Raw genomic sequence first — 12,733 nt, forward strand, 5'->3', positions numbered from 1 at the left:
TATAAATTCTTTTGCCAATTATTTGATTTCATTTTCAATTGACCAATCTAAGATCATATTTATTTTGATAAATTATCAAAGTAGACATGAAAGGTAGATTTTATTACCTAATTTAGTAGCCATACGAAATCCTATTTTATTCATGTGTATGATGAAGTTCCATTAGAATAGTAATCATGCAAGATGAGAGATGGAGAATGATTGGAGCATTTTGTATTGTCACATTGGATATTAGATGTCATACTATTTGTTTTAATAGATTTTCACATGGTCCATTATAATTACAATGAGAGGAATATTACACTAATTGAATGAATTAAAGAAGGTATATATAAATAAAAACTCGATGCGATTTGAATTCCAACTCTTCTTTCTATATATAAATAATTTGTGTCATAGTTTGCTTTAAATTATAAATATTTGATCAATATTTTAAAAACTATGTTATTTAAATAGGTATAAAAGGAATATGGATAAATATATATTTATAAAAAATAAACATTTCTTTAAAATATTAAATAGTAAATTGTTGGATTTGCAAGAAAAACAATTTTTTTAAATAAAATTAGATTTACATAAAAAATTTAAAGGTACTTAAAATACCTTCTCAAATTAATTAATTAAAAAAGATATTTGATTAGTGATCAAGATAAGTTTCAAAAAAATTCAATAAAATTATTCTTATTTTTAAATAAAAAATATATTAAATTCAAAACAATATTATTTACTTACGTAATTTCCTACTTCTGCAATTATTATTCTTCCATGCAATCTTAGAGAAGAGATTGGAGAAGAGCATGGAGATTGGATCAGAGTAGAGATGGTTTGAGATTTGTGAGGAGTTCCTAGGGTTCTAGGAAGGATTTCAGTTAGTTAAGATGAGAACATTAGTTCCTTTTTTCTCCAGATTTGAAAAAAGAACTCTAAAGTAGTATGGAAACAATTCCTCGTGGCAGGGAGAAAGAAATGGTAGAAGGAGATCATCTCAAGTATCCTTTCTAGGGAAAAAATCAGCTTCTTTTCCGAACAGTATACCAATCTTTCTTCTCTGTCCTTCTGGGATTCCAATAAATCTTCCTTTACAAAGAAGGCTTGGTTAGCTGATCATTAGGATATCCATAAGAGAAGAAATGAAGCTTTGAGGTCATCATATGGGTGGAAGAAAAATCCCTTTTCAGAGCCATAGTTGAATAACCATTTTCCTCCTGATTCTAGTAGGTTTGGGAATCCTAGAAACATTTCCTTTCGGCCATACTTCCCTAACAACATTCTAATTTCACATAAGTCTCTACGTTTTCATCAATATAGATCTCGGGTTGGGGATAACTCCATTGGTTCAATATTTAGAAAGGTGTTCCCAAACTAAAATCATTTATGGAAACCTTAGAATCGCAACATATAGGATCCCAAATTTTCTAGTTCTTCTATGGATCAAGCAACAGAGAAAGAAGTAGAAAAATAGTCTTTCCCATTGGTAAAAGAAATTATTCAAGAAGGAGAAGTAGAGAACAATCATTTGTACTCTGCAAAAGTTCATATGGATTCAGCTAGCTTTGAATAAGGTAAAGAATTTTAGGTTGGCAATGGGGAAAGGAGTAAATATTCGAGTATTACACTTTCAAAATCTTCCCTCTCTCCTTAGATTCACAAATTTTGCCAACAACCACTAATTTGTACTTTCAAAAACCTTTATTGATATATTTTTTTAATTTCATTGTGTATCAAAGAATTGAAAAGGAGTTTTAGAAGTATTTCTAATATATCAAGGAAATGGCTTTTTTGTGTCACTTTTGGAATCAAAAGAAGAAAGAGACGTTGTTTTTAGATTTTCCTTCTTTGAAAATAAATTCAAAAAATGGTTGCTGGCCCCAAAAGTTGTTTTCTGAAGAACCCTCCCTAGTTTGTAGTATATGCCACTTACCTGATTATATTTCTTCTTCATGCCTGGACATCAATAGTTCTAGCAGTTGAGTTAACTCTAATTCATAGCCAATTATTTTCTCCATCTCCAATCATTTTCAATTCATGGAGGATATATTTGAAGCTTCAGAGGTCTTCCTTGAAATTTCTTCTCCTTGTTCCCCTATAGCAGTTTCTCAAATGATTTTGAGGAACTTTGAGATTCCATAGGATAATTTTTTCTTAAAAGACTTAAGATATTTTTTTTCAATGTTGGTATGAGGAAGTCAAGACAAAATGTTGGAAGAGATAGATAATGAAGTGCTAGGGGAAGATAAAGGGATAAGAGATCAATATCTTCATCTTCAAAAAGTAGAAGTTGCTAACTTAGAAACTGTAAATAAAAATTTACCTATTCTAATTCAATTAGTTGGATGAAATAACAAGATACCACTTTGTACGATCAATAGAAAAGAAGATTGGTTGCCTTCTTATTTCCCAATTCCATCAAAATTATACTAGAGGGAATTAATTTGGCAGAAATTTGGATAGAGGGTTGGAGAGGATTTTTCAGGGAAAGCGGTGAGGTAATCTATCTAAAAATTAAAATTACCTTCTAAACTTGGAAGGACTTAGAAGATAACAAGAGATGATTAAGTATAAAGGAAAGAAACTAATGAATTATGTAAAGAAGGGTTTTGAGATGAAAAAGGAAATTTTTCTTTGGCAAACCAGAGAATTTTTCCTAAAAATTGGTATTTAAGGCCTGGAAATGAATCTCTTTAAGAAATGGAGATTGGCTCAAACTGAGAATGTAGAAAGAAAATTTCCAAGGACAAGCATAAGGTTAATAATTCATTAAAAGATTGAGGAAGGCTCAATAAACCATTTTTTATAATTGACAAAGAAAAACCTTCAATCTGTTAGTGGAATTGTTCCTCGACCTGAAGTAAATGGATTGAGAGAGTTAGGGGATGAGTTCTCCACCTCTCCGAAAGACAAAAGTGGGAGGTGTATGGGCAATTAAAACAACTAGAAAAGGAAGTCATGTGGTGGATAAAATTCAAAAAAATTTATAGCTTGGAGTCTTATTTAAGTCGAAAGAAGGTTCGTGAGATTACAAGGTCAGAAAAATGTGAAAGGTTTTGAACTAGTGTCTGTGAAGAAGTTTGGAATGTTATCCTCTTTAGACTCATTTAGGAGGAATGATTATAGTTTGTCTTCGATTCCAGACTTCAATCAAAAGAACACAATCTCTTTAGAGGATGGTGAAGCTCCACCTGTAACTCAAACCTTCTCCTCTAAGGCTCTAGAGGTAAATAACTCTATCGAGGAGGGCTCTCCAGTCCCTGTCAAGTTAGCAGTTGTTTATTATTTTTTGAGAATTTCTAATAATCAATCTATAGATAATGAAGAATGTTAGATTGAAAAATAAACTCTTATTCAAAAAATTCTAAATCTTGAAGAGCCAGAGGAGGATGACATTAGAATATTAAAAGAGGATATAGATCAATTAGAAGTTATGGAATGCCCTAAATATAGAAGTTCCTTGGTTCTGCAAGAAAATCTATTGATAAAGATAAAACCAGATTGTGGTAAGTCTCCTAGTAGTAGGAGATGATGGAGATCATTGATATAACACAAAAAATTAGATGGTGAAGCCAAAGATGAGAAAAACATTTCAACACTCTGAATCATAAGATTAGGGAAACCCTTCCTCTTGGACCAATGCATATTATTTCATGAAATTTAGGGGACTAAATGCCCCTAACAAACAATGTTCAGTAAAGAACTGTATTAAACTTTCAAAAGTATATACAATTTCTCTAAAAAAGAAGCCAAGCTGAATGGAGAACAAATGACACCATTTAAAAGGAAATTAGGAGTATGGGAAGTTGAATTTCTTGAAGCAGTGTGCTCCTCAGGTGGTCTGGCTCTGTTTTGGAATCTTGGAAGGGTTTCCTTTGTGAAAACAACAAGTAGTATAAATTGGATTAGTGATTCCCTAATATATAACAATGGGGATGTTAACATAATAATTATTAATGTTTATAGGCTAGTATAAAACAATGAGAAGTTAGGAATATTGAGGGGCCTAGAAAAGGTTGTTCATTTGGCCCCTTTGGAAAACATAGTCCTTGGAAGTAACTTCAATGCAATTCTTCACATCTCAAAGAAAATTGGAGGCATTCAAAGAGAATCTCAGTCTCAACCAAAATTCAAGAGTTGGCTAGCTCGAAATACTTAATCAAAATAAAATAAAAGAATGGCTCTTTCACATGGAATAATATCAGGTTAGGATTCAACAATATTGTTGAATTATTGGACACGATCCTCTTTAGAGGAGATCTTTCCACTTTTCTCTTTTTGTTTAAATCATATAATTTACTTTCTTTAGGCTCAAATCATTTCCCTATATAGTTGGATATTTTGGGAGAGTTAAAACCTTTAAACCATCCCTTTAATTTTGAGAAAATATGGACGAAGGATCCAAGATTCTTTGAGATGGTTGAAAGCTGGTGGAAGGAAGTTCAGTGTGAAGGATCTAAATTATATTTCTTTGTAGTCAAACAGAAATCTATCAAGTAGAAGCTCTTAAAATGGAACAGGGAAAATTTTCTAACCATTTTTTTAGTCAAATTAAAATTTGAAGAGGAACTGGATTCTCTGAACAAAGAAGTTATTCTACACGGCATGGATCAAAACAATTTTCTTAAACAGAAGGAGCTTCTTAACTAGTATGAAGAGGCTTTGGCTAAGGAAGAGGTCTTTTGGAGACAAAAGTCTAGAGAAGTTTGTCTTGCAGAGGGAGATGGGAATTCAAAAAAATTTCACAACAATACCAAGAAGAGAAGGACAATTAATTAAAATTTAATGATTAAGGATGAGAAGGATATAATGATAAAGGATCTAGAGGAAATATTAAGAAAAACAGTGTCCTACTTCTATGAAATCTTAAACAATTGGTAAGGTTCAAATCTATCCTCACAAAAAAGCACTTTTGATTAAAATTTCAAGATTGATTTCAGAGTTGCGAAAAAGAATTCTAACTAAAAAATTACCATTTTGGGAAGTGGAAATATCTCTTAATAAACTGCATCCTAATGAATCTCCAAGCCTAGATGGATTTCCTACCAACTTCTTTCAAAAGTGTTGGCATTTCTTAGAGTTGAAATGATAGAAGCATTAGAGGAACTAATGAATTTAGGATGAGTATTCAAGTAAATTAACACTTCTTTTATTGCTTTAGTCCCAAAGAAAGAAAAGGCTTTAAAATTAGATGAATTCAGACCTATTTCCATATGAAATATAATTTATAAGCTGTTGTCCAAAGTTTTAGCTAATAGATTGAATAAAATCCTTCCTCTTTTAATTTTTGAAGGACAAAAATTATTAGTTCTAGGAAGATCAATCATTGACGGAGTAATTGTTGCCCAAGAATCTATCCACTCAATTTAAGTTAACAAGAAACTCAGCATGCTGATCGAACTAGATATTAGGGAGGCATATGATAAAGTGGATTGGTTATTCATATGTAAATAATTAGAAGCTTTTGTTTTTTCAAAAGAATGGATTAATCTAATCTTTTATTATATTTCTATTCATTTTTTGGTCCTACTTAATTGATCTCCAATAGGATTTTTGAAACCTCTAGAGGTATTCATCAAGGGGATCCTATTTGTCCTTTCATATTTATACTAATGGTAGAAGCATTAGGTAGGTCTCTAATCAAATCTCAACAAGATGTATTTATTAGAAGAATTAAGATTATAAATGAATTTGAAGCTATCACACATCAACAATTTGCGGATGACACAATTCTCTTTGGGCAGGCAGAGAAGAGGGAAGCAATGAAATTTAGAAAAATTCTTTGAATCTACTCCAAAGCTGCAAGTCAACAGGTAAACCAGATCAAGTATGAAGTTTTATTCTTTAATATTAAACCATTCTTGAGCATGAGATCTTTTCTCTTTTCGGTTTTATGGAAGGAGAACATCCTTGGTCTTATTTAGGTCTAGCTTTACTAAAGGGTTTGAGATCATCCAATGTTTGGGACCCAATAGGAAAAAGAATAGACAAAAGGATGGAATCTTGGAAGACAAAATGATTGTCCTAGGAAGGAAGAGTAACTATGTTAAAATATTTTCTTTATACTCTACCTATCTATCTAATGTCCTACTTATCTCTCTATATTGGAGTAAACAATAAGCTAGTTGAGAAATTTAGAACCTTTCATTAGCAAGGTATGGTTGATAAAAAGAAAATAGCTATGGTCATTTGGGAAAATATTTGTAGGCCCAAAAACTTGGGGGGTGTTAGTTTGAGGAATCATCTTTGACAAAATAAAGCTTTAACATAAAAACTCATTTGGAAACTCTATAACGATTCGAATTTGAAATGGATGAAAATTTTAAAAGAGAAATATTTAGACGATTTGAGTTTAGAGGGGATCTTTATGTCTCAATATCCCCCAAAAGGATCAAGTGTGTAGAATTTTTTATTAAAATAAAGATAATTAATAACAAATTAGATCTCATGAAATATAAGAGATGGTCTCAAGGCTCTTTTTAGGTATAACTCTTTGGTAGGGTTTTCTGGCCTTAGACAAACTAACGAATGTCACAAGTTATTGAAAATAAAAATTTAGATTTTGAAAGTGAAAATGTTGAAAATGTTGAAAATGTTGAAAGTGATAATGAAAATGCTCAATATGTGGAAAATTTGACGTAGGAGGTGAAAATGTGGAAAATTTTGACATTGAAGGTGGAATTGTTCAACCAAGTGAACCATATGTAACACCTAATTACTTTAGAAATGAAGACGCTCTCATGGATGAAAGAAAAATTGCAAATCCAAGACCTTCAAGAACCCCAAAATGGTTATTTGAAATCGATGAGAACATTATTGCAAATCTTGAAGGTAAGAGGTCAATAAGAACCGTTCAGTTGTGGGCTACACAAATTTTTGACCAAAATTTTAGCAATAAGACATTGACCGAGCAATGCCAACTCTTTGTTCAATTGCTTAAGATGATAAAGATGAGACCATTGCTAAACAAATTGAAGATTCGTATGAACAAGAAGATGGAGAGAAATTCTATTATTGGAAAAAATCTATTTGATGCTCTCAATTCTATTGGAAAAAATACCAAAGAAAGAGATAAGAGAGTCGCTCGAAGAGTGATTACAACCTCCTTAGTAAGCCATCAATTAAGGAAGGATCGTCAAATGAGACAAACTTGTATTGATTTTAACATAAACTGTAAAACTTTGGATAGAGCACTTGCACGAAGACAAAGACTTGACGATCCACTTCAACAAGATACATGGGCTTTTGGTGAGAGGGTTCGACGTGTTGATAGAAAGTTGATTGACAATGTGAAGGAGGAGATTAAACAATTTTGGCACTCTAATTCTAGAGTGTCACCCAATGTAAAGGACGTTTTGAAATTAAGAATCGGCAACCGAGACCACACACCACATCCCAAACATCAAGAGACTTGCAAGATCCATTTTTATGCCCTCGAGATGATGGCTGCTATTTCTATAGAAATGATTGTTTGAATGAGAAGTGCTCGGAATGTGGTGGGTTGTCAAAGTTTGTTTCATGTTTTCATGAGGGCAGCGAACACGAGTTTGGAAAGAATTATGTTGAGAAAAAAAGATATGAGACAGTGAAATATACTTTGAAGAGTGGAGGTGAAGGTTCTAGATGTGAATTAGTCTCAAGAGAAGTGAGTATTGCTGATTTTATTTTGGATTTTAAGGAGGATATTTTCTACAAGTATGCAAGGCACACCCATAGGTCTCAGTGGTTGGATCAATAGGTCAGGATGTGTAAGAACTTGCTTATCTATATTTTTACAAGTTAGGGCGCTCAAGGGACGACACCGGTAGGGTATGACCCCGAGCGTTCGACCGAGTGGGGGTGATAAATAGGAGCATGAATAGGGTAATAATGCCTAACTGGACATGTCGAAGTCGACGGTTCATCGTCGCAACAAGCTTTAATAATAATAAAGATATTTACTGTGTATGCAAGCTGCAATAATAGTAAAGCCTGTGGATATAGCCAAATTGATGAACCGTGTTAAAAACTTATATTTATTTATAATTTCCGAGATCCCAATCTGTCTAATTATTTTAGAGATGCTAGATTGTACAAACTGAAAAGTGTTCCAGAATAAATGATTTCAAAATATTTACTGCAAACTTATAATTATAACAACATATGATACATTAAACTGTAATTGTAAATACAATTTTCAAATTGCTTTTAGAATTAGACTGAATGTTCGCTTATCAGAACTAGTAATTTAATCTTTTCGTGAAATTCCTAAGGGGGATTTATTTGTGCATAATAAATAAATATTTTCGTGAAATTCCTAAGGGAGATTTATTTATGCATAATAAATAGATACTTTCTTCTAAATTAGATATTGGACAGTGATAATGACGATGACCATGATTTCTTAATAGGTAAATGGAATTCTCATTTGAGATTTTTTTGGAAAGAACGTTACTTAGATTATAAAAAAAAAAAAACTCTTGATATAAATTTTTTTGACAGTAACGGTCAATGTCGCAAGAAACTGGGTTGCCGAAGGATTTAAAAAGGAACAAAGAAACAGAGCCAGGCTATAATTTAAGTCATGGTTCTCAAAATCCTACTAGTCTTAAGCTTGAACCGAATCTTTGATGGGACGCCCTTTGAAATCTAGGAAATATATTAAAAGTATGGAAACAAGTACATAAAAAGGAAACAATGTAATTATTATTCACCAGCCACTATCATCAAATCCTATTGTGCGAATCAGGAGCCCAAGATGACAGACTGGGATTGCTTTTCATATTGGAAGTCATTAGACTGCGAGCTGTCTGCACACCACACAAAGATGCCGTGGAGCTTGCCAGAGTCTCTAAGCTTTCTGCACGCGTCAAAGAAGCCATTCGCAGGTGACAAACCTCCACTTCCCTCCGTCATGAAACTAGCCAGCACTTTTCCACCGCTATAGCGAGACTCCTGAGCGTTGAAATAGTTCATGAACTGTGAGACGCTGGTGCTCGAGTCATAGGCATAGAATTGGAAATTCACATAGTCAATTGAATTGCCGTAGTTTTTCCAGAGTGCAGTGTAATGGGATTGTATTGGGCCGTCGTCATAGGGAGCGATGGAGGCGAAGGAGATGACATTGTTCTGCTTTAATTGCGTGATGAGCTGCCCAATGCACTCAGAAAATGTGTTGGGATCGGAATAGTCGAAATGCTCATAATCGATGTCGATGCCGTCAAGATGGTATTGCTGGATTATGTCAGTGAGCGAAGAAACTGCATTGCTCACCCACGACGACACAGACGATGGTCTGAACTGGACGTTGCCACTGCTCACGCTGTCTCCACCTAAGCTGAGAGCAACTTTGACGTTCTTGTGTTGAGCTTTGATGGCTTGCACGGCGCTCGGGCTCAGATTGTCACTATCCCAGAAAATGTTGAACTTTCCATTTGTAGGAGAGCTTCCTGACGGGGTGTAGTCGATAGCGAAGGCCAAAATGAAATGAAATTGCGTGCCGGGATCGATTGGTAAGTCAGAAAATTTGACATTATCGAACTCGGCGCCAATGTATTCCCTAAAAAGTTTCGTGTTCGCACCTGAAATTTAATCCGGTTAATAAAACAATAAGGCTGCTAAATTAATGTGGCAACAATGTGAAAACAATATATAGCGATGGAGAGGACCGAATACAAACGAGAAGAACAATCTCTTATTCCCCTGTACTTCAATAAAAATAGAGTACAGTTAGACACGTACCTATTGTAGTAGGCACGAGCAACGCAAGAACAAGTAGAGAAATCTTGAAGAATTCAGCCATGGCGTTAGGCGAAGAAAGAAAGCGCAGCCTGAGAGGATTGTCGTGAGAAATATGGATGAACGATTAGAGCAAACAGTCCTATATATATACATACATGGAATAACTTTAAATTATGTAGACGGTATTTGTCGCTATCACGTGATGTGGGACACTAAACTACATATTAGGCGAGGTCATGTCACTTACTAATAGAATAAAACCTTGTGTATTTTTAACTATTCTTGTGCTTTCAGAAGGGTTCAAGAGTTTGTTATTTATCAGGCAAGAAACATCACGATGGCTGGCAATTTGGTCGATGCGTTTTCTTAGCCTATTTGTGAAGGTTCCATTGAAATTCTGTTTATGTTACTCTCCTCACTTCGACAGACGGCTACGTGAATACATACTAATGAAGCGTAGTTGTGCAAGTTACATTTTGGCTTTCGTAAGGAACTGAATATTACGTTCATTTTATTCGTCTTTTGTATTCTCATCTTCGGAAGATAATGTCTATGTAGATGCCATTGCAAACAAAAAGCAATACAAAGCAATAATATGGATGAACCAACAAAATACACACCCATATTAAATTGCCGTTCACTGATTAGTTTCAAATTTAAAAACCAAATTATAATTAAAGTCGTGGAATTGAACATTTGTATGAGTATAATAAATTAAATTAAAATCTTTATTGATTTTTAAAAATTAAGAAAATATTGTTTAAAATTTTAAATAATAATTCTTATGTGTGTAAGAAGTTTGCAATACATCTTATTTTATCAATGTATATATGTCATATCGTATTCTTGTCGTGTTTTAGCTTTTATGGTAATCTTCTTATATTTTAGTTTTTATTGTATTTTTCTTATGTTTTAGTTTATTATATTCAAAAATTTAAATAATCATTCTTAAAGTCAAATTAGGTTTGTAAGAAGTTTGTAATACAAGTTATTTTTATCAATGTATAGAGAGAGAGGGGGGAGGGAGAGGGAGAGATATAGTTAGAGGAGGGGGAGAGTGAAAATGGGGGATAGAGGAAGAGAGATAGGTAGAGAGGGAGATATAGTTTAGCATATATTGATGGAGACAGAGATATAGATGGAAAGGGAGATTTAGTAGTGAAAGATGTGAATGGAGAGAGATGAGTGAGTAAGACTGAGGGAAAGAAACAAAGAGACATAAATATGGGGAGATAGAGAGAGAGAATGCGAAATATAGAGGGAGACGAGAGAGAGATAGACATAGATCCAGGGAGCGGTAAGAAGATAGAGAAAGAGGATGGAGAGATAGAGAGTTTCTAAATCTTTTTCAACCTCTAGATAGTTAAGATCGACGTAACAATAAAGTCAAAGTAAATCCAATCTAATTTAATTAATTTTTATTTATAAATTCTTTTGCCAATTATTTGATTTCATTTTCAATTGACCAATCTAAGATCATATTTATTTTGATAAATTATCAAAGTAGACATGAAAGGTAGATTTTATTACCTAATTTAGTAGCCATACGAAATCCTATTTTATTCATGTGTATGATGAAGTTCCATTAGAATAGTAATCATGCAAGATGAGAGATGGAGAATGATTGGAGCATTTTGTATTGTCACATTGGATATTAGATGTCATACTATTTGTTTTAATAGATTTTCACATGGTCCATTATAATTACAATGAGAGGAATATTACACTAATTGAATGAATTAAAGAAGGTATATATAAATAAAAACTCGATGCGATTTGAATTCCAACTCTTCTTTCTATATATAAATAATTTGTGTCATAGTTTGCTTTAAATTATAAATATTTGATCAATATTTTAAAAACTATGTTATTTAAATAGGTATAAAAGGAATATGGATAAATATATATTTATAAAAAATAAACATTTCTTTAAAATATTAAATAGTAAATTGTTGGATTTGCAAGAAAAACAATTTTTTTAAATAAAATTAGATTTACATAAAAAATTTAAAGGTACTTAAAATACCTTCTCAAATTAATTAATTAAAAAAGATATTTGATTAGTGATCAAGATAAGTTTCAAAAAAATTCAATAAAATTATTCTTATTTTTAAATAAAAAATATATTAAATTCAAAACAATATTATTTACTTACGTAATTTCCTACTTCTGCAATTATTATTCTTCCATGCAATCTTAGAGAAGAGATTGGAGAAGAGCATGGAGATTGGATCAGAGTAGAGATGGTTTGAGATTTGTGAGGAGTTCCTAGGGTTCTAGGAAGGATTTCAGTTAGTTAAGATGAGAACATTAGTTCCTTTTTTCTCCAGATTTGAAAAAAGAACTCTAAAGTAGTATGGAAACAATTCCTCGTGGCAGGGAGAAAGAAATGGTAGAAGGAGATCATCTCAAGTATCCTTTCTAGGGAAAAAATCAGCTTCTTTTCCGAACAGTATACCAATCTTTCTTCTCTGTCCTTCTGGGATTCCAATAAATCTTCCTTTACAAAGAAGGCTTGGTTAGCTGATCATTAGGATATCCATAAGAGAAGAAATGAAGCTTTGAGGTCATCATATGGGTGGAAGAAAAATCCCTTTTCAGAGCCATAGTTGAATAACCATTTTCCTCCTGATTCTAGTAGGTTTGGGAATCCTAGAAACATTTCCTTTCGGCCATACTTCCCTAACAACATTCTAATTTCACATAAGTCTCTACGTTTTCATCAATATAGATCTCGGGTTGGGGATAACTCCATTGGTTCAATATTTAGAAAGGTGTTCCCAAACTAAAATCATTTATGGAAACCTTAGAATCGCAACATATAGGATCCCAAATTTTCTAGTTCTTCTATGGATCAAGCAACAGAGAAAGAAGTAGAAAAATAGTCTTTCCCATTGGTAAAAGAAATTATTCAAGAAGGAGAAGTAGAGAACGATCATTTGTACTCTGCAAAAGTTCATATGGATTCAGCTAGCTTTGAATAAGGTAAAGAATTTTAGGTTGGCAATGGGGAAAGGAGTAAATA

The 12,733-nt window shown here is 32.8% G+C and overlaps 1 protein-coding gene across 1 annotated transcript; it reads right to left on the reverse strand.

Annotated features, from left to right (window-relative positions):
- Positions 1–5,776: 5,776 nt before the first annotated feature.
- LOC131034152 (chitinase 2-like) lies at positions 5,777–9,769 on the reverse strand. Its single transcript, XM_057965543.1, is given in 4 exon segments — positions 5,777–5,787; positions 7,862–7,904; positions 8,731–9,581; positions 9,709–9,769. Coding segments are annotated over 4 exon segments (966 nt in total).
- Between the last annotated feature and the right edge of the window lie 2,964 nt (positions 9,770–12,733).

The sequence above is a fragment of the Cryptomeria japonica genome, chromosome 1 (genome assembly GCF_030272615.1).
Source record: "Cryptomeria japonica chromosome 1, Sugi_1.0, whole genome shotgun sequence".
Lineage (NCBI taxonomy): Eukaryota > Viridiplantae > Streptophyta > Pinopsida > Cupressales > Cupressaceae > Cryptomeria > Cryptomeria japonica.